The sequence below is a fragment of the Sinohyriopsis cumingii genome, chromosome 12 (genome assembly GCF_028554795.1).
Source record: "Sinohyriopsis cumingii isolate HCF-2022 chromosome 12, ASM2855479v2, whole genome shotgun sequence".
NCBI lineage: Eukaryota > Metazoa > Mollusca > Bivalvia > Unionida > Unionidae > Sinohyriopsis > Sinohyriopsis cumingii.
The window spans coordinates 59,501,730-59,526,926 of NC_142972.1; the positions used below are offsets into that span (position 1 = coordinate 59,501,730).

The 25,197-nt window shown below is 34.9% G+C and overlaps 1 protein-coding gene across 2 annotated transcripts in view; it reads left to right on the plus strand.

Annotated features, from left to right (window-relative positions):
- LOC149786553 (homogentisate 1,2-dioxygenase-like) overlaps positions 1-25,197 on the plus strand; it is a 77,564-nt gene that overhangs the window by 34,076 nt on the left and 18,291 nt on the right. For both annotated transcript variants that reach the window (XM_089977058.1, XM_089977057.1), the window contains exons 11-14: positions 7,651-7,882; positions 11,660-11,712; positions 18,532-18,660; positions 21,805-21,949. In XM_089977058.1, the coding sequence (XP_089833184.1) occupies positions 7,651-7,882; positions 11,660-11,712; positions 18,532-18,660; positions 21,805-21,949 (559 nt within the window). The remainder of the gene's footprint in view (positions 1-7,650; positions 7,883-11,659; positions 11,713-18,531; positions 18,661-21,804; positions 21,950-25,197) is intronic.

Sequence of the window (25,197 nt, forward strand, 5' to 3'; positions counted from 1 at the left end):
TCCAGTGTAGCAGATATTTGTATCAATAGACTTGACTATTATTTTTATGTTCCCACTGCTGGTTTGTACAAAAATTAGGTTTGTACAAAAAGACCAGTTTACAAGGTCCAGTTTCAGAACAATTTAAAGAAAAATAACCACAATCACTGTTTCCAAAAAAAAAATTATATAGCAATAAAGATATACATTCATTAAACATGAAAAAGTATTTACATTTGAATGTCACATATTTTAGCATATGAAATCATTTCTGATTTACTCCTTTTCCTGTATAACAACCTAAATTTCTTTTCAGACATTTAAACCTATTTTGTGAGTGATCTGCTCTTTTTCACTGCCTTCAGTTACAATAATTATTTTCTCCAGCCTTAAAATTTGTCATTTTTTTAGTTGTAGGATTGTTCATTGTTATTAAGGTTCTAGGTGTTAGCATTATTTGTGCTCAGTTGTAGTATCAAACATAATGACGGTTTTGACTGGGCTTTGGGAAAATATGAAAAATCTGTGCATGTGCATTGCATATCTAACAATTAATGAAACTAAAATAAACAGTTATCTCATCCAGAAACATAACCATTTACTCAGAGACAAAAGTCAACGGCTTCATTCAAAGAAGACATACAGGGATTAACTCTATAAACAAAGTGTGTAACCTGGTCACACCAACTTAAATAGATGACAGTTTTGTGATTGGGATGTAATCACTTAACATTGGGAGAAAAAACAACAAACATCTGATGTATTGAACATTATCAATTGATTCACTCTTGCTGGTTTAATAGACAATGACCTTATTCACCCACCCACCCAGGCAATACAGGTAAACTTTAATGACAACCAATATGCATGACCACTACATCAATTTTGGCACTAAAATGGCAATTTGTGACATGTACATTAGCCTGGGTACAGACTGTAGCATCCATCACCGGTAGCCACAATCCTTTTTGTTTTGTTTTTTTATTATTATTCCTTTTATGTTTTTTATCAGAACAATCGTTGCTAATCAAGTGGTCGTTGTAACAATTGATTACATATAGGTCAGTGGTGTCTATGTTCTTGTGATACAGTTGTTCATAGTAATGCTGGATCCTACTCTCACAGATGATGTACAGATAAGGTTGGGAGCAGGCCTAGTGTGGGAATAATTAGTCTGGTTCCCTGCTTTGTATGTTCCTTGCTTTGCTCCCACCAAAACAAATAGTGGAGAACAATGCAGGGAGCATACAAAGCAGGGAACCAGACCAGGGAATAATCTACATATACTTTAGTCTGGTTTACAACAAAAACTATAAAACAACATAAGCATACCTACAAAGTTTCAGATATCGGTAGCCAGCCTATTTTTTTTTTAATGGTATGAGCGGTCCTTACAGGGATTAAATAAAGGTCAGTGGAGTTTATCCTCGTATTTGCTATGCAATCATTCATAGCAGTGTCGAAGTGCATATTTTGCCAAGACATCGCGGTTGCTGGTCGCGTTCAGCAGGTGGTCACTCAACACAGAGTATTGATATAATAAAATCGATCCATGCATTATGATTGTGTTTGGAAATGACAGGTGGTCGCTCATAGCACAGGTTGCTCATAGCAGTTTTTATTGTTCTTGACCAAGGCAAATGAAATTCAGAAGACATGTTTCTATTAATATGTGTATGACATGGTTTGATTATCATGCCATTTGAATAAGTTTAGGATTTTAGATTTACTAGTTTTCCTTCCTTTGAACTTGTACTTTTTCATTGCAGACCTTGCTACATGATTAAATAGAAATAATTTCAATGTGTGTGTGTGTGTGTGTATACACATATGCATATTTAAATGACCTGATTAGAGTTATGTGTCATAAAACAGTTTTTGCAAGCTTTGTCAAGTTCGTTGTTTTGGGTTTTTTTCAGAACTTAAAACTAATTTTGTATCTGAAGTGGAGGCATATGTTTTACAAACACAAATCTGATTTCTTTTCATTACCATGTACTACCATATATACTCCCTTAAAGGTCAAGTCCAACTGCAAACTGTACAAACTCAGATTTCCTGTTGCATTATGTTCTTTCAGATCTGGGTCTATGTGGTTGGTTAGGAGTAATCAGTAGAACAAACAACATAGATCCTGATGCACCAGCACATAATGTGTCAGATGATCAGAGTCAATGTTGTTTGCATTTGGACTCAACCTATAACAGAATATAACTGGTGCATGAGATAGAAGCAGGAAAATATTTTTTGGAAACAATTGGAAGATATAGTCAACTTGAAAGGCTGTAATAAAATTACTTGTAAACATATTAGAAACATTTTTATCTAAAAAATTTGTTTAAAAAAATTACATTACAGCCAGTTCTGTCTACATCTGGGAGGTTCCATCTTCTGATGAGTAGTTTGTATTTCAGTCTTGGAGAATTTGAAGCAATCTAAGGGATAGGTTTGAACAACGATCATGTTATTAAACATCTTTAGATGTAGTTCACATTGGGAAGACTGAGTAATATTTCATGTTGCACAACATAGACAAACTGCCTATTCCATGGGTCAGGAAAATTTGTTTCCAATCACTAGTTTTTGAAACAAATGAGTTGCAATATATACTCATCCCTGTCATCACTTTACTCACTACAGGACACTTATCCCATACACACCATATACTCATCCCTGTCATCACTTTACTCACTACAGGACACTTATCCCATACACACCATATACTCATCCCTGTCATCACTTTACTCACTACAGGACACTTATCCCCTACATACCATATAATCATCCTTTTCATCACTTTACTCACTACAGGACACTTACCTACTACACGCCATATAATCATCCCTGTCATCACTTTACTCACTACAGGACACTTATCCCATACACACCATATAATCATCCTTTTCATCACTTTACTCACTACAGGACACTTACCTACTACACGCCATATAATCATCCCTGTCATCACTTTACTCACATCAGGACACTTACCCAATACACATCATATACTCATCCCTGTCATCACTTTACTCGCATCTGAACACATATCTACTACACACCATATACTCATCCCATGTCATCACTTTACTACCATCAGAACACTTACCTACTACACACCATATAATAATCCCAGTCATCACTTTACTCACTACAGGACACTTATCCCCTACACATCATATACTCATCCCTGTCATCACTTTACTCCCATCAGAACACTTACTACACGCCATATAAATAATCCCAGTCATCACTTTACTCACTACAGGATACTTGCCCAATACACATCATATACTCATCCCTGTCATCACTTTACTTCCATCAGAACTCTTATCTACTACACACCATATGGTCATCCCTGTCATCACTTTTCTCAATATGGGACACTTGTCCACTACAGAACAGATGCTCACTCATCCTGTCATCACTTTTCTCAACACAAGACACTTATTTATCACACAAGAGATATTCATCCTGTCATTACTTTGCTCACCACTCAACACAAGACACATATCCACTACACATTGTATACTTATCCCTGTTATCACATTACTCAATACAGGACACTGTCCACTTTACAAAAGATACTGTTTAGTGTCATCACTTGACTCAACACAGGACACTTATCAACTGCAGAACAAATACTCATCCCTGTTATCACTTTTCTCAACACAGGACACTTATCCACTACACAACAGATGTTTATTCCTGTCATCATTTTATTTTACTCAATACAGGACACTTATCCACTACACAAGAGATACTCATCCTGTCATTACTTTGCTTACCACTCAACACACAACACATATCCACTACACAGCAGATACAGTTCCCTGTTATCACTTTATTCAACACAGGACACATATCCACTACACAATAGATACTCATCCCTGTCATTACTTTGCTCAACACAGGACACATTTCCACTACACAATAGATACTCATCCCTGTCATTACTTTGCTCAACCTGTCATTACTTTGCTCAACACAGGATACATTTCCACTACACAATAGATACTCATCCCTGTCATTACTTTGCTCAAAACAGGATGCATTTCCACTACACAATAGATACTCATCCCTGTCATTACTTTGCTCAACACAGGACACATATCCACTACTCAATAGATACTCATCCCTGTCATTACTTTGCTCAACACAGGATGCATTTCCACTACACTGCATATGCTCTTACTAATAAACCAGCCAATGCAAGCTTGATACATGTACTACATTGGGTACAAACCATGAAAATTGCATGTTCATAGTGAACACAGCAAGTTTAAAACACTTACATGGCCCCTTAGATAAATACAAGTCAAGGTCATCAATTGACAAATTGCAGTTTCTCACCAAGCCATAAATTCCTCAAGGGAGTTTGCATTTACAGTGACACTTTTCAGTAAGCTATGAGCCATTTTAAATGGAGACATTTTGCTTTTCAGTGAACTATCACATCTATTTATAGGTTATATACATGAGAATAAAGATCCAGAAAATATCTTCTTTTTTTTAAAATTTTGTCTGGTCAAACATTGTCAGGTTCACCCCAGGTCCCCAGTATTTTCAGGACTGCAGCTTTGTTGATACATTATCACACCAAAGTACAGATGCCAGCAGTTACGGCATGTATTTCTTGAAGTATGTAATTACTTTCATGTGATAAATGTCACTGTCTTAAATTTAAAAGAAGAATTCATGGAGTCTGATTTTTGCCTACTTTCTTACAAAAGTAATCTATTTCAGTCAAACCTTGATATCTTGAGGACTGCTCAAGTACACTTTTCAAAGGGAAGGACTTTGATTGGCCAGAAAGAATCTGAAGGTTATTATGTCATCACCCCTATTCAATTTTGACCAATCAGCTGTTGTCTCAGTATGTGCTTTATAAATAGATTACAGTGGCATGCATGTGTAAATATCAGCTGGAAGACTTAAAATACTTCTTTTAAATGTTGGTTAACAACATTTTTGGTTGTGCAGAAATAAATATATCCTAATGTCTTCACTTTGGCATGGGAATATGTCAATAAAGCTGCAGTCTTGAAAATGCTGGTGACCTGGAGCAAATGTAACACTAAAAGGAAGAAAAATCAAAAGGTCTTAACTCATAAAGATATATGATAGTTTGCAGTGTTTCTACTAATAGGTTGTGCTACTACCAATTCCTTGTACAGGCAAGGATGAAAAAGTTGGTACAAGACCAAATTTTGCCAGTACAAATGGTAATCTACCAATCTCATGGATGCATGGTTTACCACTTGCATTGAGTGGAGAAAATTATGTTGAAACAATAATTTAGTGTCGAAAATGAATTGACCTTTACAGGGGCAGCATTTGTAATGGACAGCGTCACAAGTCAACACCATGACACCATAGTTCATTCCAAACAGCATTACAAATTATATCCAATCTGTAACTCAGTAAATTATCAGGCCAGCATCATTAAATGTAGCTTAAATTACCTAATTCATTTTTCACACAAAGTATTTAAAACGAATTAGGTAGTTTTAGCTACATTTATTGACTCTGACCTGACAATTTACAGAGTTAAGACAGGATAAAATTTGGGATGCTGTGTGGAACAAACTATAGTGTAATCAAATTCCAATATTATCACTGTCAGTCACCAACTTAATCAACTCACAATTAACAACTTTGGTTCTGAATTCACCTATTGTGTTTCCATGCACCACATAAAATATTTAGTTTTAGTGGCTTGGTGTGAGTGAAAGCTTTAGTGGCTCGGTGTGAGTGAAAGCTTTCAACTTCAGCATTGCTAGCTAGATCACATGATTTACAGTCATCTATAAAAAGAAACCTCCAAAATTCAAACCAAGCCAGTCCCCCAGCAAACAAAAATGTGGTTATTAATTTGTTTTGAACAAGAGTAAATAAAAGCACCAATTGTGTACAAAAAAATAAACTCCAAAACAAAGATATTGATATTCAAGCATTTATTTCACAGCTTAGAGAATATAATTGATGGTTTTCATGTCCCAGTGCAGTTTATATGGTTTTAACAATTATGCATGGAATTAAAATGTGTAATTGCCCATTGAAATGGAAACATTTTATGTCTTAATTTCTTTGCAGCAATTCTTGATTTCATTGTGCTTGAATTTTTAAATATGTGCCATAAAAGGCAAAAAAGCTTGACGAGTAATCCTTTGAAATTGGAACATCATCTTCATATTCAGCACTTGTGCTGGAAACTGGCGTAGATTTATCTTTTGTAGTTTTTTCTACAAATGAACTTATTGATTGCTATGCCATGATTACGGATTCTTCAACACAAACAGAATGAAGCAGAAAGTGGATTAATGTCTATTAAACAGGAAGAGGAATACTGTAATTTTTTTGGTATTATTTCATCTTGCATCAAATATCAAACTCGTGCAGTCCATCAAAAAAGGATAAGCCAGCTCTCCTGATGTTGTGTTGTTGCCATCATTCACTGATCAAAGTTGGCAGGGATATGGAATTACAAATGTATGAAAAGAATAAGCATCTCACAGACTTTGATATTGAAACAGTTAACTTTCAAGAATTAAAACATGTTTTAGTTTCCAGCATATGCATATGGACAGCCTCAATGTTTTTAGGTACAGAGGCAAATTTTATACTGGTGAAACGGAACATCTGGCTTGAAAAGGACAATTTTTCCATATGGAAATGATGCCTAGATTACTGTAGTGTCATTGCAAACATGAATACCATTTTGAAATCAGAAGCAGATCTGAAACAGCAATTTCTATATCAGCTACAAAAACCTTGCGTTTTATTACACATGTATATAATATAATTGACAATGTATTAGAAGAGTTTTGAACTCTAGGTCTTCACTCTGTGTATAATATTGATTTGGGTCCACTTTAGTGTCAAATTTGTGTTGGGTACCTGTGTAAGAAACCATGTCAGCTTCCTTTGCACCATGTTCTTGGCTGATGACAAGAAGGCAAAGTAATTGATAACTGATGCACACCAGATGTTAAGCTCTGTTGAATTTAGGTGCTTCCTGAGGATTGGTTGTGTGAATCTACATTTACTCTCCCCATGGATGAGTAGCTGCAAAGTTTTATCCAGTGGGGATGATTTGTTTTCCTGAGCCCTGCTATTCGGAATTCCTTGAAAGTTTTTTTTATGAAATGTCAGCTGAACTCTCTCACATCCCAAATCTTCTGGTTTGTTTTCTTGGCCCTTTATCATTAAGAATTTAGTACAGTACAGCATTTATACTGAATATAAAGTGGCAGGCTGGATTTATATATGAAGAATTTAATTGTCGGGTGTTAAATATATTGCGTGTCAAAAGTAAGCATTATTTTTATTTCAGTCATGAATATATTTATATTAGATTTGTTTGAATATCAATGTCACATGTTGGGTTAGTTCTTGGATATTGTGTAGCATCTTGCAGGAAAATACATTTGAACCTATTTATATTAAATTTGGATAAAAAAAGGATTAACGTCAGTACATTGTACAAATTGAAGTTATAACAATTATCTGTTGTACTTGTTTTTAAAAGATTTCTTGTTCAACAAGCCAGTTTCACTCTCATTAGAATTTCTTTATGCATTTTTGGTTGAATTGTCTGCGTAAAATATGTAAATAAACTTGAGCTTCAGTGCTTCCACTGTACTTATTTACAATATCTACCTTTTTTTACAGGATCACTCCCCATTTGATGTAGTTGCCTGGCATGGAAACTATGCTCCATACAAGTACGATCTGCGTAATTTTATGGTGATCAACACAGTGTCCTATGATCATCCCGACCCCTCCATTTTCACAGTTCTCACTTGCCAGTCCACCAAACCAGGGGTAGCCGTTGCAGACTTTGTCATCTTTCCTCCACGATGGGGAGTAGCTGAACATACCTTTAGGCCACCATACTATCACAGTATGTATGATTTGTGGAAAATATCAAAACACTAACATACCTTTAGGCCACCATACTATCACAGTATGTATGATTTGTGGAAAATATCAAAACACTAACAGGATTTGCAGAGCTCATTTGGTAGAGCATCAGGCTCCTAATTAAGGGGGGGGGGGTCAATACATGCCCAGACTAGTCCTAGTTGGCTACCTTGATGTGTGCTTTAAAAGTTAACATCTCCTTGCCATTATATTGCCATTAATGTGTTAAAAATGCTGTTAAAAACAAACAAAATATAAACGGTAAAACTAAACCAGATCCATTAGTTTAAAAAATGCCTTAAGCAACAAACAAAGATAAAACTAAGATTTCAAATTATAATCTGCAGATGGTTTTTAAAATCCTTGGATCTTATTGAAAATTGAAACAAGAAACAACACAAACACCAATAACTTTGTGCAACAAGTTTCGTACTTACTGTATGCATCTTCAGCACAAAATATTTTGAAAGAAACAGATGACATATATATTTATTAACAATTAGTCATTAAAAGAACATCATTAAATGATATAATGGGATCAGAAAGAAACACGAGTCTTGATTGAAAACTAAATCAGTGAAATCACTATGGAGACAAACAGTCATACAGACAATTATTATATATATATATATATATATATATATATATATATATATATATATATATATATATATATGCATCCATACATACCACCACCACCACTCCGGTGGCCTAGTGGTAGAGCATCCGCCTCAGATGCAGGAGGTCACGGGTTCGAATCCCAGCCGAGTCATACCAAAGACTTTTAAAAATGGTGCTAACAGCTGCCTCGCTTGCCACTCAGCGTTAAGAGGTTAGTGTTAGGACTGGTCGGCCTGGTGTCAGGATGATGTGACTGGGTGGGACATCACTCTACCTGTCTGAGGCATGATGTCCCAGTGCTAAACATGGCTATAAACTGTCACACTGCAGACGTCGTAGCGATGATACTGAAAAATTGTTAAAGCTATGTTAAAATCCAAATCACACACATACATACATACCCATTCTTTTATGGGGCCCCAAGTGGTCTAAAGCGCTCTCCGTCACGGATCACTGCCATCTCACCTCTGAGTAGGTTCGAGTCTCGGGCTCGGCCAATGTAGATATGTGAGAAAGCTTGCCGGTAGTTTCTTATGGGTCAGTGGTTCTTTCGGGGGGGGTGGGGGGGTTCTTGGGTTCTTCATCCACCATTAATACTGGCCACCATGTATAGTCTATCTTGTGCTGAAAAATGGCATTAAACCCTATAACAACAACAACAACCTTATTTTATTACAGCATTTGTACTATTTTATGCATTGCTAGACATCACTATAAACTGTCACACTGCAGACATCGTAGCGATATGACTGAAAAATTGTTAAAGCTACTTTAAAAATCCAGATCACAGATATACACCAGGAATGTTCTGGTGAGCAAGTAAATCCCATAAATACACGCATACATACCATAGATTCTAAATTAGACATATATGATGGATATTAGCTCAGATGACTGTTGCATACCTGCCATATCACCAGACAAGTGTCACTGTGTTCATCTTTGCACTTATACTGGATGGTGATGTTGTTTGAATATCCCTGAAGAGTTTGTTTAATTTTTTGCCACATAGAAAATGATTATCGAGTTAGATTATCAAATCTTGGTTTTTCCTGAAGGAAGATGACAATTTCCAATTTCTGCCTTCAACTGGCTCGCATATGTTGTTCATTGCCAAATTGTGGCATCTTCTGAAACAGTGATTATGTATTCTTCATTCGGCTCCAACAGGGAAGCTTGTCTGTTCTCTGGAAGTATGCCAAACCAAACAGTCAGATCTGCAACTGAAAGATGTCAAGGAAAAAGCTACAGTGAACATTCTTGTATCTTTTTGGGAATTATATTTTAATGTTAATTCAGATTATTTGGATTCAAAAGGTTTAATTCGTTTATCTGGAAATATTTTGAGTGCTCATACAGAATTCTTGAACAAAGACATTTCTTGAAATTTTTATTTCGATATCAAACACCAGATTACTTCTTGTGTTTCTACAAGGAACTGTTGACCACAACATAATACAGGATACAGCATATGTCATCGCCTTCCATCTCTGATTCTTCATCGGGACTCGAACTTGATTTCATTAGAACATTTTATTATTAGGACTTCTAAAATTTTATTTTTGGATTATTTTTGGAATGATTCTTGAAACCGTAAATTCCTATTTTTTTTCATTTTTACAGTATTTTTTCAAGGAAATAAATTATTTGTTAAATTTCAAAGCTTGTTGTTTTCTCTTTCTTGTATTACTGTGTATTTGAGCCTAAACACGTAACATAAGAATATTAAAATTCTCCATTATCTGTTCTTGTACATTTTTGGAGAAAAAATATCCAAGAAGAGCCATCAGAATTTCAGGATCTCTGATACTTAAGTATGTACATGCTTACTAGACACCCTGAAATTGCCTCTTGCCATGGATATTACGTTTGTGAATGTTAATTTTTAAAAAAAAGTTCAAGGATGTATATAGAGTCTTGGCAAAAAAGGAGCTGATATAACCATTTAGTAAATGTACCCAAAAAAATTCTCGTATTTTGGTTCTGGATTTTCTGATGTTTGGTATTAATTACCTTCTATAATTCACTGGTTTCCTGTCAAACTAGTTATTTATGTATTTTAACTAATTTTTTATTTTAAAAAACTATATTATAGAATTTTACCCAAAACTGTATTTTTGGTCCAGTCAACTGTTTTAAAAAATTAGGTATGAATTGACAAAAAAACAGACTTATTACCTCAGAAATACAACTTATTGAACTGCATTTCTGGTAAAATCCATTTCTAAAGTTTTATTGTTCGCAAACAAGTTTTTGGAGGATGGTAATATAAGTTGGGGAGATTTTGGCCAGCATCTTTGTCAGTTTAGGCTTGGCTACACATATTTTGTTGTAAAGGTCTGATGTGCTGACACAATACAGTTAGCAAAGCACTTAGGGTGAATTAGTACAGCTCATTTGGATACTGTTCCATGATAGGATTTGTTACAAGTTCAAGAGATAAGTTTTCACACCTTTTTTGTCTTGTACTTTATCCCTGCAGAGTGCTCAGTCAGTTGGGAAACATAACGACCAATATGTGCCGTGTCAAATTAGCTATTGGTCATTTGACTGTATTGAGCTCATTCATTGGACATGTCTGTCAGATATGTCGTTTGCAGGTTATCTGATACATACAAACAGTATATCACAAAAATTTTCTTCTCCTAAACTGGGGGTGCAAACACTGTTAGCCAGCAGCAAATGTTTATCAGAGGGGAATAATTTTAGACCAAAGGGGACATACATGCTTTCGAAGATGCATAAAAAACAAACAACAACTTGAAACCCAATTAGACATTTATTTTCACAGTTTTGAACTCTGTATACAACAAATTTCCAGTCATGAACACATTCTATTTGTGTGTCTTAAAAAAATAGAGGACAGAATCCAAAAGGATTAGAACTAGTGATTCTATGTGTTATATGAGTGACCCTTGAAGTCTCAATTGCCAGTCAGTTAAACTTCCCTTGCAGACAGCTTGCTTGCAGGAAAATGTACTTAGAAAGTACAAAGCAATAGGTCATTTCTAAGTTTTGAGTTTAAAACTTTATGGTAAATTTACTTTCTTTATTCTGATTTTGTTAGGTGATTTGTATCAAGTATGACTAGAAAGAGACGTTAATCATCAGAAATAATGGTAAATTTCTTTTTCAGGGAACTGCATGAGTGAATTCATGGGGCTCATCGTTGGTTCCTATGAAGCAAAGGTAATTTTTTTAAAGACCCTGTATTGAGATTCTGGATCCCAGTAGTCATTAACATTTTACTTTACTTGATTTCCCAGTAGCTTCTCGTGGGTCTGTGGTTCTTTCTGGGGTTTCCCCGGGTTCTTCTTCCACCATTAATACTGGCCGCCATGTATAGCCTATCATGTGCTGAAAAATGGTGTTAAACCCTACTACAACAACAAAACAACAACCATCTTTAAACACTTGTTATTGCTATTCCTCCTGAATGAGACATCATATTGACATGGGGTTTTCACCACAACACTTCTTATAATGTCTGCTTGGTTATAGGTGAAGATGGTGATGCTCACACATCCAATACACCCACCACACTGGTCATTTTGAAAATCTTTCTATCAGTCCTTCTGAATTTTATGGTCATATCATCATGGGGTTTTACTAAAAGACTTGTGATGTTTGTTTGGTTGTAAATAAACAAAATTTGCTACTTAGACTTCAGTACGGCTGCCACAGTGGTTATCTTGAAAATCTTGTTATCACTACTCCTCGATGGTTGCAACAACATGGTGATTTTCACTGAAAGGTGTTTTGTGATGTCTGTCTGGTCCTAAATGAAAATGCTGCCGTTCTGACTTCCAATATGGCTGCCACAAAGGCAATCTCAAGAGTCTTGTTATCACTACTTATACTAGTCATATCATCATTATGCTTCCCCAAAAGATTTCTTATGATGTATAGTTAGTTCTGAGTTAAAATGGTTCCAGTTTGATATCCAGTATGGTTACCATTGCAGCCATCTTGAAAATCCTCTTATAGCTACTACTCCACAACAGAAAGTCATATCAGCATGAGGTTCTCACCAGAAGATTTGTTATCATGTCATGTTAGTTCTATTAAAAAATGGCTACAATCTGACATCAATATTGCCACCAAGGTGTTCATGTGGAAAATCATGTTATCACTACACCTTTTTAAAGAAAAGTCATTGTGACTAACAGTTCTCAAATTGTCTGGTTGTTCCTAAATGAAAATAATACTAACTGACCCTCATTATGGCCACCATGGTGTCCATCTTGAAAATGTCTCTATTATTCTCAAATGGACAGCCATATCAGCATGGGACTTTCACCAAAAGACTTTTTATGATACATATATGGTGCTAAATGAAATGGTGCCATCATACAACCATTATGGTGACAATGATGGCCATCTTGAAAATTGTATCCAAGCATAAACGGTCATATTGACATGGAGTTTTTACCAAATGACTTTTAATGATGTCTATTAGGTCCTAAATAAAAATGGTGCAAATCTGATGTCCAGTATTCCACAGCAACAGCTAATTTGAAAATATTATTATATTTGAAAAATATCTGACATGGTTTCAACATCCAGCAGTTAAAGAAATGGTCTTATTCAGAGTCCCAGAAAATTCTTGTTAGCCAGTAGAGTGTCAGTCCGTTGGAGGGACTCTTGTTAGCATATTGTATACATACTGTTATGTCAAGAAACTCATGTAGGGGATGACGAGTACTACACCCGATTTACAGAAGTATGTCAGGCACCACTAACTTTCGTTTTAAGAGTCAATTCAGGGTTCGTTAAATTAGATGATTGTATACATCTCTATTATTACTACACCTCAACAAAAAAGGTCACTGTGACCTACATTTCACATTTTACTGGCTTGGGTTATGATTTTGCATTAGCTCAGGACTGCAGTTATCTTGCTTGTTGAGTGTATATTATCCTATCTAGAATTATACAGATTAGTGAGGGGATGAATCTCAAGTATTGTATCATTATTATGGATCGGAGAGGGGGTGAATCTTGTTAAGTACTGTATCATTATTGCAGAAAGAGGTCTCTGATTTGTATTTCACGCTTCAATGACTGTGTTGAAATTTTGTAATGAAAGGTCATTATTTTATGCTGTTTGTTATGTTAGAAATTATGAAACTTGAGAATTTGATGCATCTCTGTTAGTACACCTATAAAACCAAAGAAGTTCACTGTGACCAATATTTTATGCTTATGAAGGTTAAGTAATCATGTTTAGCTCATGACCACATACAAATTTCCATGCTGTACATAGGCCTTTATGACCAGTGACCACATACAAATTTCCATGCTGTACATAGGCCTTTATGACCAGTGACCACATACAAATTTCCATGTTGTACATAGGCCTTTATGACCAGTGACCACATACAAATTTCCATGCTATACATAGGCCTTTATGACCAGTGACCACATACAAATTTCCATGCTGTACATAGGCCTTTATGACCAGTGACCACATACAAATTTCCATGCTATACATAGGCCTTTATGACCAGTGACCACATACAAATTTCCATGCTATACATAGGCCTTTATGACCAGTGACCACATAGAAATTTCCATGCTATACATAGGCCTTTATGACCAGTGACCACATAGAAATTTCCATGCTATACATAGGCCTTTATGACCAGTGACCACATAGAAATTTCCATGCTGTACATAGGCCTTTATGACCAGTGACCACATAGAAATTTCCATGCTATACATAGGCCTTTATGACCAGTGACCACATAGAAATTTCCATGCTATACATAGGCCTTTATGACCAGTGACCACATAGAAATTTCCATGCTATACAGAGGCCTTTATGACCAGTGACCACATAGAAATTTCCATGCTATACATAGGCCTTTATGACCAGTGACCACATAGAAATTTCCATGCTATACATAGACCTTTATGACCAGTGACCACATAGAAATTTCCATGCTATACAGAGGCCTTTATGACCGGTGACCACAGAGAAATTTCCATGCTATACAGAGACCTTTATGACCAGTGACCACATACAAATTTCCATGCTATACATAGGCCTTTATGACCAGTGACCACATGCAAATTTCCATGCTATACAGAGGCCTTTATGACCAGTGACCACATAGAAATTTCCATGCTATACAGAGGCCTTTATGACCAGTGACCACAGAGAAATTTCCATGCTATACTAAGGCCTTTATGACCAGTGACCTGATACAAATTTCCATGCTATAAAGAGGCCTTTATGACCTTTGACCACATACAAATTTCCATGCTATACAGAGGCCTTTATGACCAGTGACCACATTACAAATTTCCATGCTATACAGAGACCTTTATGACCAGTGACCACATACAAATTTCCATGCTATACAGAGGCCTTTATGACCAGTGACCACATACAAATTTCCATGCTATACAGAGACCTTTATGACCAGTGACCACATACAAATTTCCATGCTATACAGAGCCCTTTATGACCAGTGACCACATACAAATTTCCATGCTATACAGAGCCCTTTATGACCAGTGACCACATACAAATTTCCATACTATACATAGCCGTTTATGACCAGTACAGTTGGAAGTAGAGATAAATATGATATGGTCCAAATATGAATGTCAGATCTCCTACCATTGGATTAGGCTATACATTGATGTGTCCTTTGCCGGGCTATTTTACTCCAATTTCCTTGGCACTGAGTAACCTATTTGTGTTGTTGTGTCATTAAACATGAAACCAGAGCTGCATTTTTTTATTACCTTTTTATCCAGGCATTAATTACAAATTTCTTATGTGATTCAACATTAACATCCACTCAGTTTGTATGTTTTTCTTAGAATTGTTGGTTGGTATACCAGGGCTTCCCTTGGAAATATTTTTCTTTGTGCCATGAAATTTGCCAAATTTAAAAATTTGGAGCCACTTTTCACCCAAAGGAGCCATTTTATGCCATGATGCAGGAAATTAAATATATGCATAATATTAATTTTGGCCTAATTTTTAATCTATACTAACGTGACAATAAAATATGTTTTACATGTTTTTATTACATTTCAAAGCACAACAATAATTATTAATAAATATAATAATACCATTATATACACATGAAGTTCAGTGTATAGTATGAAAAGTAAGAATGAATAAGAATGTTTCTTTAAAACTGATAATACAAAATACTGCCTAGTCTTTATCAACAATGTGACTTACATTTCATCAATATCTGCTTCATATTTTTTCAATACCATTTCTTAAATGCCTTCCTGAAATAAAAATTCTCAACACTGGACCCATCAATAGAAATTCTCATTAAATTTGCAGAGTAGATCTGTCTACTGAATTTCGTAAGTTTGTTTTGATCAGATTATGACAACTAAACCCCCTCTCACAGTCTGCAGTAGAAACAATTAACCTAGTAGCTCCCTCGAATACAGCTGCATATAAATCTTTGTTTTCCAGAGCTAGATTAGCCATATTCTTTGTGCTTGATTTGTAAAGTTAATTTTTAATTTTTCATTGATTTAAGCAGTTCAGGCCCTTTACAGTCAATGACTGGCATCCTTGTTGCAGCATCCTGTGTGACTCAGTTAAGTTCAGACCACAAAATCATGTTATCTAAGTAAATAATCTCTAAAACACTAAGCATTCCCATGTGCATCTCACACTCACAGTTTGCAATAAACATAAATTAACAACACTTGTAAATGACACTGAATCATTTTGCTGACCTGTTTAACTACAGAGTGTATCCCCAGCCATTCATTATTTCCTACTAGTCACATTTAATTGGTTCTCAAAATCAATTGACAGCTTGCATTTAGCTGCAGTCATGTTCGATAATTATGTTTTATTCATCATCTACCGACATGATCCACTGACTGCTGCAGATAGGCCTAGTAAGAATAGGTATTAATTAAGTTGCCCATGTCGCTTATATCAATGAAAATTTTAAAAATTTACTTTGTTAAAATTTGTCGCCAGCAACTTTTGCCAATCAGTAAACTATAGCACCACTTTCAGAATTTTTTCGCTTTTGTCACCAAATGTGAAGCCTGATGGAGGTCCTGGTATAGTCAGCTGGTTTTGATTACTTTCGAAAAAAGGAAGTATCTAAGCTAGTGGTTGGCATGCTTGATAATTTGCCTTTGCCTTTTTTGCTTAACCATTTCAGTCTATACATATGTAATCAGTCTGATGATATCACCCAGTGTTTATTATTTGTGTGTCACTGCATTTAATTTACTTTCTTGTGTTGACTTGCTTTAAACATGTGTTGATTTCCCTTATTATGCAGTATTTTCCACAAGAGACAAAGTGATTTTATTTTATGAAATATAATTTTAAGGTAATAATATGTCTCATTTTTGTATAGAATATATGTAGAAAGTTATTGTTGCCTTAGTAGCTTGTACTTGTTGGATAGTTGCCTGTAAACATTGTGGATTATAGATTATTACTTTTTTTGGTATATAAAGCATTGTCAGCTGCTTGTGGGTGTTTAGCAAATGTATATTCAGAATAAAAACAATATTTTGTTATTAAAAAAGAATGCCATTTATATAATTAAACAGCAGTGTCAAAACTCAATTTTTAAAACTTGGTATATTAGTAAAATAGTGATGCTGTTATTTCTTTACAAGTTATAGCAAAATTTCTGCTCTTCCTCTAGCAAACTCAGAGTGCCAATTCAGGAATTTTATTTTCACTATTAACTTTAGAACTTGCTTCTCGATAATGAACCCTAATTTTGAAACGTAGCTTTTCATGCACCTTTTGCGCGTTTTGTTTGGCTCCCTTGGTATTGATTACATTTGCAAAACAGCATGATAAATGACTGATTTGTTAGATACTTTAACGATGTTACATTTACTTACACTGTTCTCAGTGTTCAATTAGTCAGTTGTAATGAGTTGACTTCACACACTACCATGACCGCTAGCTCTGACACATGTAGGATTTACATGCCTTTTTCTTATACTTTTTTTTATTCTACCCTCTTTACTTGAATTCATACAAAAAGACAAATTAACATGGTAATACAATACAGGTCAACCTTTAATTGATTGTAACAATACAACCATCATTTCTTTAAGTTGCAGATCAAAACATAGTCAGTACATAATTATGTTCTCATGGAAATGCTTGCTGGTTTCATGGTGACATTTGATTCACACCTTTCACATTTGAATATTACAGGGCACAATGTATCATTGATGATTGCACTGAAACCAAATTATAAAGATAAAATGGAATACAAATTTCACTTGATGATACTTGTTTAATTGGTAATTTATTTCTCACAGTATTGTCACCAGTAAGCATTAATGACATTTTCATTGGTCTATATTTCATCATATATTGATATTTACCATGTACTGAGAATTGGTTTGCTTTTTGTTTTTTATTTATTAGACTTTTATGAGACGTTAGAATTTCATAATTTTTAATCAAATTTCCAGGCATTAACTACTGCTTTTGATAACAAGTGATATTTCAAGGTCTTCACCACAAAATATTTTAATGGCATCTAGTTTATTCTAAATGAAGATGGTGTCATTCTCACACCAAATATGGCTACAACAATAGCCGATTTGAAAATCTTATTGCACATGAATGTTAGAGATGATACTTATCTTGAATTCCTGGAAAGTCTTTTTGGATAGTAGAGTGTTAGTCCCCTCAGGGGACTCTTGCTTTTATTCTTTTTATTTGTTTTGTTTATTACTTTCCTGTTTAAAGTTTTGTAACTTCAGGCAATACCTTGGACACTGCATATTTGATTAAGATTTATCTAAGGTACAAAGTAATATTTATTCAGTTTTCCATATTTATTTTTCTTCCAAATGGTTAGAATTGTTCTCATTTCAGATTTAATTTACATTTAAAAAAGTAGATTATTAAGTCATTTTTTATAGGAATGGAGTTGTTTTGTCAGAGTGAGTGTTTATTTTTATTTATTAATTTCTTCTTTTGAATATTTGAATATTAAAACTGATTTTTATCTTATCTTGCAGGAAGAAGGTTTCCGTCCAGGTGGTGCCACTCTTCACAGTATGATGACCCCACATGGACCTGATGCAGACTGTTTTGAAAAGGCTTCTAATGCTGATCTGAAGCCTCAGAAAGTAGCAGATGGGACCATGGTGTGTGTGTGTGTAAACACATATATATATATATATATATATATATATATATATATATATATATATATATATATATATATATATATATATATATATATATATATACCCTGTATGATATTATGTGCATTAGATAATTAAATATTAATTCTGCCTAGTATTTACAAGCATTGTCCTTTAGTTTGCTTTGTTCCCAGTCAGTTTGTAGTACAAACATCCTTAGTCTAGTTTGGTTTTGATGATATATATATATATATATATATATATATATATATATATATATATATATACACACACACCCTGTTAGAACAATAAAGATTTATTTGAGACATGTTCCAAAGCACAAACAACTATTTTGTTCTATTAGCAATTTTACAAATTGTGAGTTGTATCATTACTGTAATTTTATAATAGTCTTATGTCACAGACCATAATGAGTTGCCATGCTAAACTAAGGAAGATAATTTAAAACAATTGAGTTCCACAGGTAGCTAAAAATATAAATGTATGATGTATAAAGGTTAATGATGGGTAATATGTATGAATTTAATCAAAACTGTGCTGGTATTGGGCTTGGTTACAGGCTTGGTAGCATTTGCTGAAACATATTGAAAGATTTGACTGGCAATGTTAGTGTTAGGTTGTTTTCACTGAAGGCCTTCCGGTATACTTGCCAAATACACTCAACCATGCACCTTAGATGTATATGTAGAATCAGTCACATGCCATTATGAACAGTATCAGGTCAGGATACGTTACTACTTTTACCTAAACAATACAATATGGCAGGAATTTAATCGTGTTTTCAAAACCTGTTGACAGGACTGAATAAATTTCTCAGTTTAAATCAGTACTACAGTGTACTTGGAATCAAATAAGCAGATATGGGTTAACCTAGCCACTTCTGTTAATGAGACATTGTTTATTATAGGGTGGTTCCGTAATGAAAACATGTACCAAATTCTGAATGTTCATTGGTTCGCTCAGAAAAATTTGCTTTTAGTTTGTGGCCATTCAAGCAAAAACATGATAGTTATGGAGGTATTGTGTATGCTTTAACAGTTAAGGAAGGTACTGTGTATTCGTTAACAGTTAAGGGAGGTACTGTGTATACTTTAACAATTAAGGGAGGTCCTGGGTATACTTTAACAGTTAAGGGAGGTGCTGTGTATACTTGAACAGTTCAGGGAGGTACTGTGTATACCTTAACAGTTAAGGGAGTACTGTGTATACTTAACAGTTAAGGGAGATATTGTGTATACTTTAACAGTTATGGAGGTATTGTGCATACTTTAAACGTTTAAGGGAGGTACTGTGTATACTTTAACAGTTAAGGGAGGTATTATGTATACTTTAACAGTTAAGGGAGGTACTGTCTATACTTTAACACTTAAGGGAGGTATTGTGTGTACTTTTACAGTTAAGGGAGGTACTGTCTTTTTTTTAACAGTTAAGGGAGGTATTGTGTGTACTTTAACAGTTATGGGAGATACTGTGTGTACTTTAACAGATAAGGAAGGTACTATGTATACTTTAACAGTTAAGGGAGGTACTGTGTATACTTTAACAGTTAAGGGAGGTACTGTGTATACTTTAACAGTTAAGGGAGGTACCATGTATACTCACATATAAGTCAGATCCAACTGGAAACTGCATAAACCCAGATCTGCCACTGCATAATGTGCCAGCAGATCTTAGACTATGCAATTTGTTAGGATGAAGCGGTAGAAGAAAAACACATGGAATGTGATCTGCCAGCACACTACGTGACAGCAGGTCAGGGGTCTATGACATTTGCAAATGGACTTGGTTTATATGCAAATATATATGATATTTAAAAAGAGATCACATTTTATTCACAAGGAGGTGTGCATGTGTGTGTGTGTGTGTGTGTGTGTGTGTGTGTGTGAGCCATCTGTCGGTACATCTCTCCATCCACACCCTAAATGTTCAGATTTGTTATGGTCAGTTTCTTGAGTACACTTGGTAACAGATTCATTTTACTTGGTATGTCGATACATCTTGATGTGTACAAAATCCGTTTTCAAAAAGCTTGGGGATGCTCTGGAGAGTTGCTAGGGGAGGTAATTTGACAGCCAGCATTGGAGTCATAATTACATGCACTTAAATTATTCCAAGTTTTAAAAGGTGTATAATTACCATTAGTCATCAGATATACATTTTCTGTAAGTAACTTGTGTTTATTACTCATTAAGTTTAAAAGGCAGATTATGAATTTAAAAAGTCTGAAACTTAAGTTACAATCATTGTTGTCTGCTTCAGTCAAAAAAGCAAACATTTTATTGAATGCATCCGAGATGCTGAATTATTTTACGATGCATAAAATTAAATTTTAGAAAACATGTCTTGTTACAAATAGTCCCATTACATGATATTTTAATTCTTTCATCATAGACTAAAATAGATGGCAATGACCTGATAGCCATTGAACCAGACTAAATGCATCAGCACAAAGCTAGCACATGTACTTGTGCCTAAGAAAAATTTAAATGCCCATAACTAACATTATCTGTCATTATCTGTCAATATTGGGACATGTATACTTACCCCATTATTTAAACAAATTGAACACTAAAAGTAATCAATAGACTTTAAGGCTTGATTTGACATGGGAGGTTTATTTTAAGCTCTAAATACAATATTTGATTATATTCTGAGGTAGATCATTTGAGAGAAGCATGAATTGAAACAAATAATATGATTCAGAAAAAGACAAAGTGTGCTTTTGGTATTTCATGCTTTTAGGTTTGAGTCATCCTTCAGTATGACAGTGACAAAGTGTGACAGTGAGCTCAAAGTCGATGATCAGTATTAAAGTTGCTTTTGTTATTTCTGGCCTTTATTTTTGAGTCATCCTTCATTATAACATTGACAAAGTAGGGCAATGAGACCAAAGTATATGATCAATATTACTTATGCTTTTGTTATTTCAGGCCCTTATGTTCGAGTCATGCTTCAGTATGACAGCGACAAAGTGGGGCAATGAGACCAAAGTATATGACCAGTATTACATATGCTTTTGTTATTTCAGGCCCTTATGTTTGTGTCATTCAGTATGACAGTGACAAAGTGGGGTAATGAGACCAAAGTGGATGACAGGTATTACATATGCTTTTGTTATTTCAGGCGTTTATGTTTGAGTCATCCTTCAGTATGACAGTGACAAAGTGGGCCAATGAGACCAAAGTGGATGACCAGTATTACATGTGCTGGCAGCCATTGAAAAAACACTTTCCAGGGGACAGCACTACACAGGAAAACAATGAGCAAGGTGAGCTCTCTGCTTCTGATTTACTTACCTGTATGGTAATGATATTCACTGTAAAATCTGCATGCTCTTTTTCTTTCCCCTCACTGCAATAGCAGAAGAGAGTGGGTGTATTGTTTTACTGATGACCTGCTGTACATCCATATACCTACATCCTGGATCCATTTTAGTGCAACAGCACAAAAACTATTTTTTTCCCCGTGTTAAGAAATTTTACACACTACCGATATACCTGCCTCTAAATCCAACTGTAAACAACATACATTCTGATCTGCCAAATCATAATGCACATACAGATCAGGGTCTGTGTTGTTTCTTCTACTGATTATTCCTAACAAGCTGCACAGTTCCACATCTGCCAGCAAATTATGAGACAGCAGATCTAGGTCTGTGCAGTTGTGCTTGTCTTATAAGTGAGTACATACAGTATATCATGGTCATAAGTTGATCAGATTTTCAAACCATTGCAGCAATATTTCATTTCTTTTACTCACTTCTGAAGTTGTTGGGCTTGTATTTTTTTTTTACAAAGATCCTTGCTTTCTTTCATGATTAAGCAAAAACCACTTGAGGTAGACATTTGGTAAGTATACATGTATAGATGGCCGGATTAGATTTTCAGATCTTTATCGCAATTTCTTTATTTTCTTCCTCAGATTTTTGTAACTTTAAGACTTGGACTGTTTTGTCAAATACCTTGTTTGCATAATGAACCAAAAGCAACATGAGAAGATAAATGAAATTTAGTTGGCTACTTTCTGGTTTTTGATTCTCAGGCAGTTATTAACATTTTTCATTTTTTTAGCACATTTTTTAACTCCTTGGACTTTTGTTGAAATCTTTGCCTGCATGATTAAACAAAAGATATTTGAGGCTGACAAATAACATTTGATAGGCATATTTATATTTTCAGCTGATCTGGCCGTAAGGCCATGTGAACTCATGGTATAGTCCATTGCCCGGGTAGAAAAATAAAATTTGGTATGCATGTTTATATGCATAATCAATGACCTGTCAATATTTTCTGGCCATCATCAATTGTTTAAAAAAAATTCTCAAATTTTTTCTATTTGTGCCCTTACAATGGAAAAGCATCAAAACAGAAAAAGAAAATATGTTGTATCTCTTTCTTGAACGGGAAAAGGAAATTACTTTCAAAAGATTCTTAAAACAAAGATACTCTAGACAGATCATTTTGAGACTGCAAGATGGCTTCCTCCAGTTCAGACAGATCATCCTGTCAAATTACTTCAGAATACACAAGAGCAGGAACAGTGACTTTATTAAGAGCAAGGTCTTTTTAAAGAAATCAGTGGGAGGTACATGATGAGGGAAATGTTCTAGTAAATGACTTTGTAAGAGAACCCATTCAGTGCTTAGAAAAACCAGGTAGAGGACACCTCAAGTTTTGTCAAAGAGGTTGATAGAGGCCAGGTGAGTCTCGGTCATTGATGCAGGTTACAAATTGAAGTTAAACCAGATTACTCCTTTCTTGGCAATATATCAAGCACATGCAGAAGAATTAGATCCAATTTCACAGATTTGCTCCAAAATGGTGTAGTAGAACCTGTACAAGCGACCAGAGCCTTGGAAGAAATGTTCTGCAGTACATTTTTTCTAGTTCCTTAGAAACTGAGAACATGTTCAGTAATAAATTTGAACCCCATTATTGGGTTTCTTGGAAAGATTCACTTCAAAATGGATAGGAAAACAAAAGTTTTAAACATAGACAATGAATCGTGCTGTCATAAAAGATCACAGAGATACCTATTTGCGTGTTCCGGTTTTCCCAAACACATCAAAAATATCTTTGATGTTGCATTAGAAAAATGTTATCAATATCTGTGTCTTTGCTTCTGCCCAGCCTCAGCATCGAGGGTACCAAAAATTGTTGGAGTGATGGCAGCCTTTCTGAGGCTTCAGAACACTTGTTGTGCATGTCATCTAGATGACTTGTTTGCAGTAAATCAGTTCAAAAGACTGTAGATGACAAAATGCAGTACCCTTATACCAGTTGGAACATCACTTGACCATTTTTATCAAGTCAAGGAATAACCTCAGATGTAGATTTTGGAATGCACATAAATTTAATGGTTTTGGTGATTCACCTCTAGCAGAGCACGCCATATGCTGCATCAGACAAGGCAGACAATTCTCATTCTGCTATAATAATGTGCCATACGAAAAAACAAATTCCAAATATAGTTCTCAATGGCTATGAATTACATTCGTGGTTTCTTTCACAACTTGACAGAAAATGTTGAGTATGTTCTGATTGCAGTTGCATATCTTCTTCTTATATAATACACAAAATAGAAGTCACCATTATTACCACTTCATACCATAGCATATACCAAGGGATATTTCCACTTTGACAGGGTCATTGTGTCTCCAGTTCGATACAACATTTTATATTTGACCAGTGCTTTTCCAAGGATCACATTACATTTTTGGACTCTCTCCATGACTTGGAGGTTATGGTATCATGCATAGAATAGAACAAATTCCCAATGTATGTCTTTCTAGGAATCACAGTGGCTCAGTTGTGATATTGTCTGACTCATAATCCAAGGGTCGTGGGTTTGTAATGGTTGTCTTGGTTTATACAGTCAAACCCGGTTATCTCGATTACGTCGGGGGTGTAAAAAAATCGTCGACATAACCGGGTCCCGAGATATCCGGGTTCATAAAAACCGGTAATTTTAAAAATGTCCTTGAGCATTACTCCTGTCTCTTGCTGGTGTTTACTGGAATCCCCTCCCACTGCATGTTACAATAAAATAAACAAAACGCTTAATTGATAATAAAATGAAATGAACTAACCTGGTGTTGTTATCATTTATTCCTTTTTTATCATCATAAGTAATTTATTAAAGAAAAAATATATCTATGAACTCCATATATCACATGTAGCGTATGCATCCATTACTGTAGTGTGCATCACTTATGTCAGATAACACACGACGCATTTTTATAATTGATGTGAATATTGAAAAACAAATCATGTTTGGTTGTACTCAGAGGTTTGAATATGTTATCAGATTGAAAAATGGATCAAAGAAAATCACAAACGAGAGAGTGAGAGAGAAACATCCACCGATTGCTTTCAGGCACCCGCCATTCACGCATAATGCGGTGTTAGGTGCAAAATAACCAAGATTGTATTATATCCAGGTTAATATATGACAGTATCTCGCAGATAAAGATCAATAAATGTTTTTGAAAATACATGTACATGTACATGTACATTG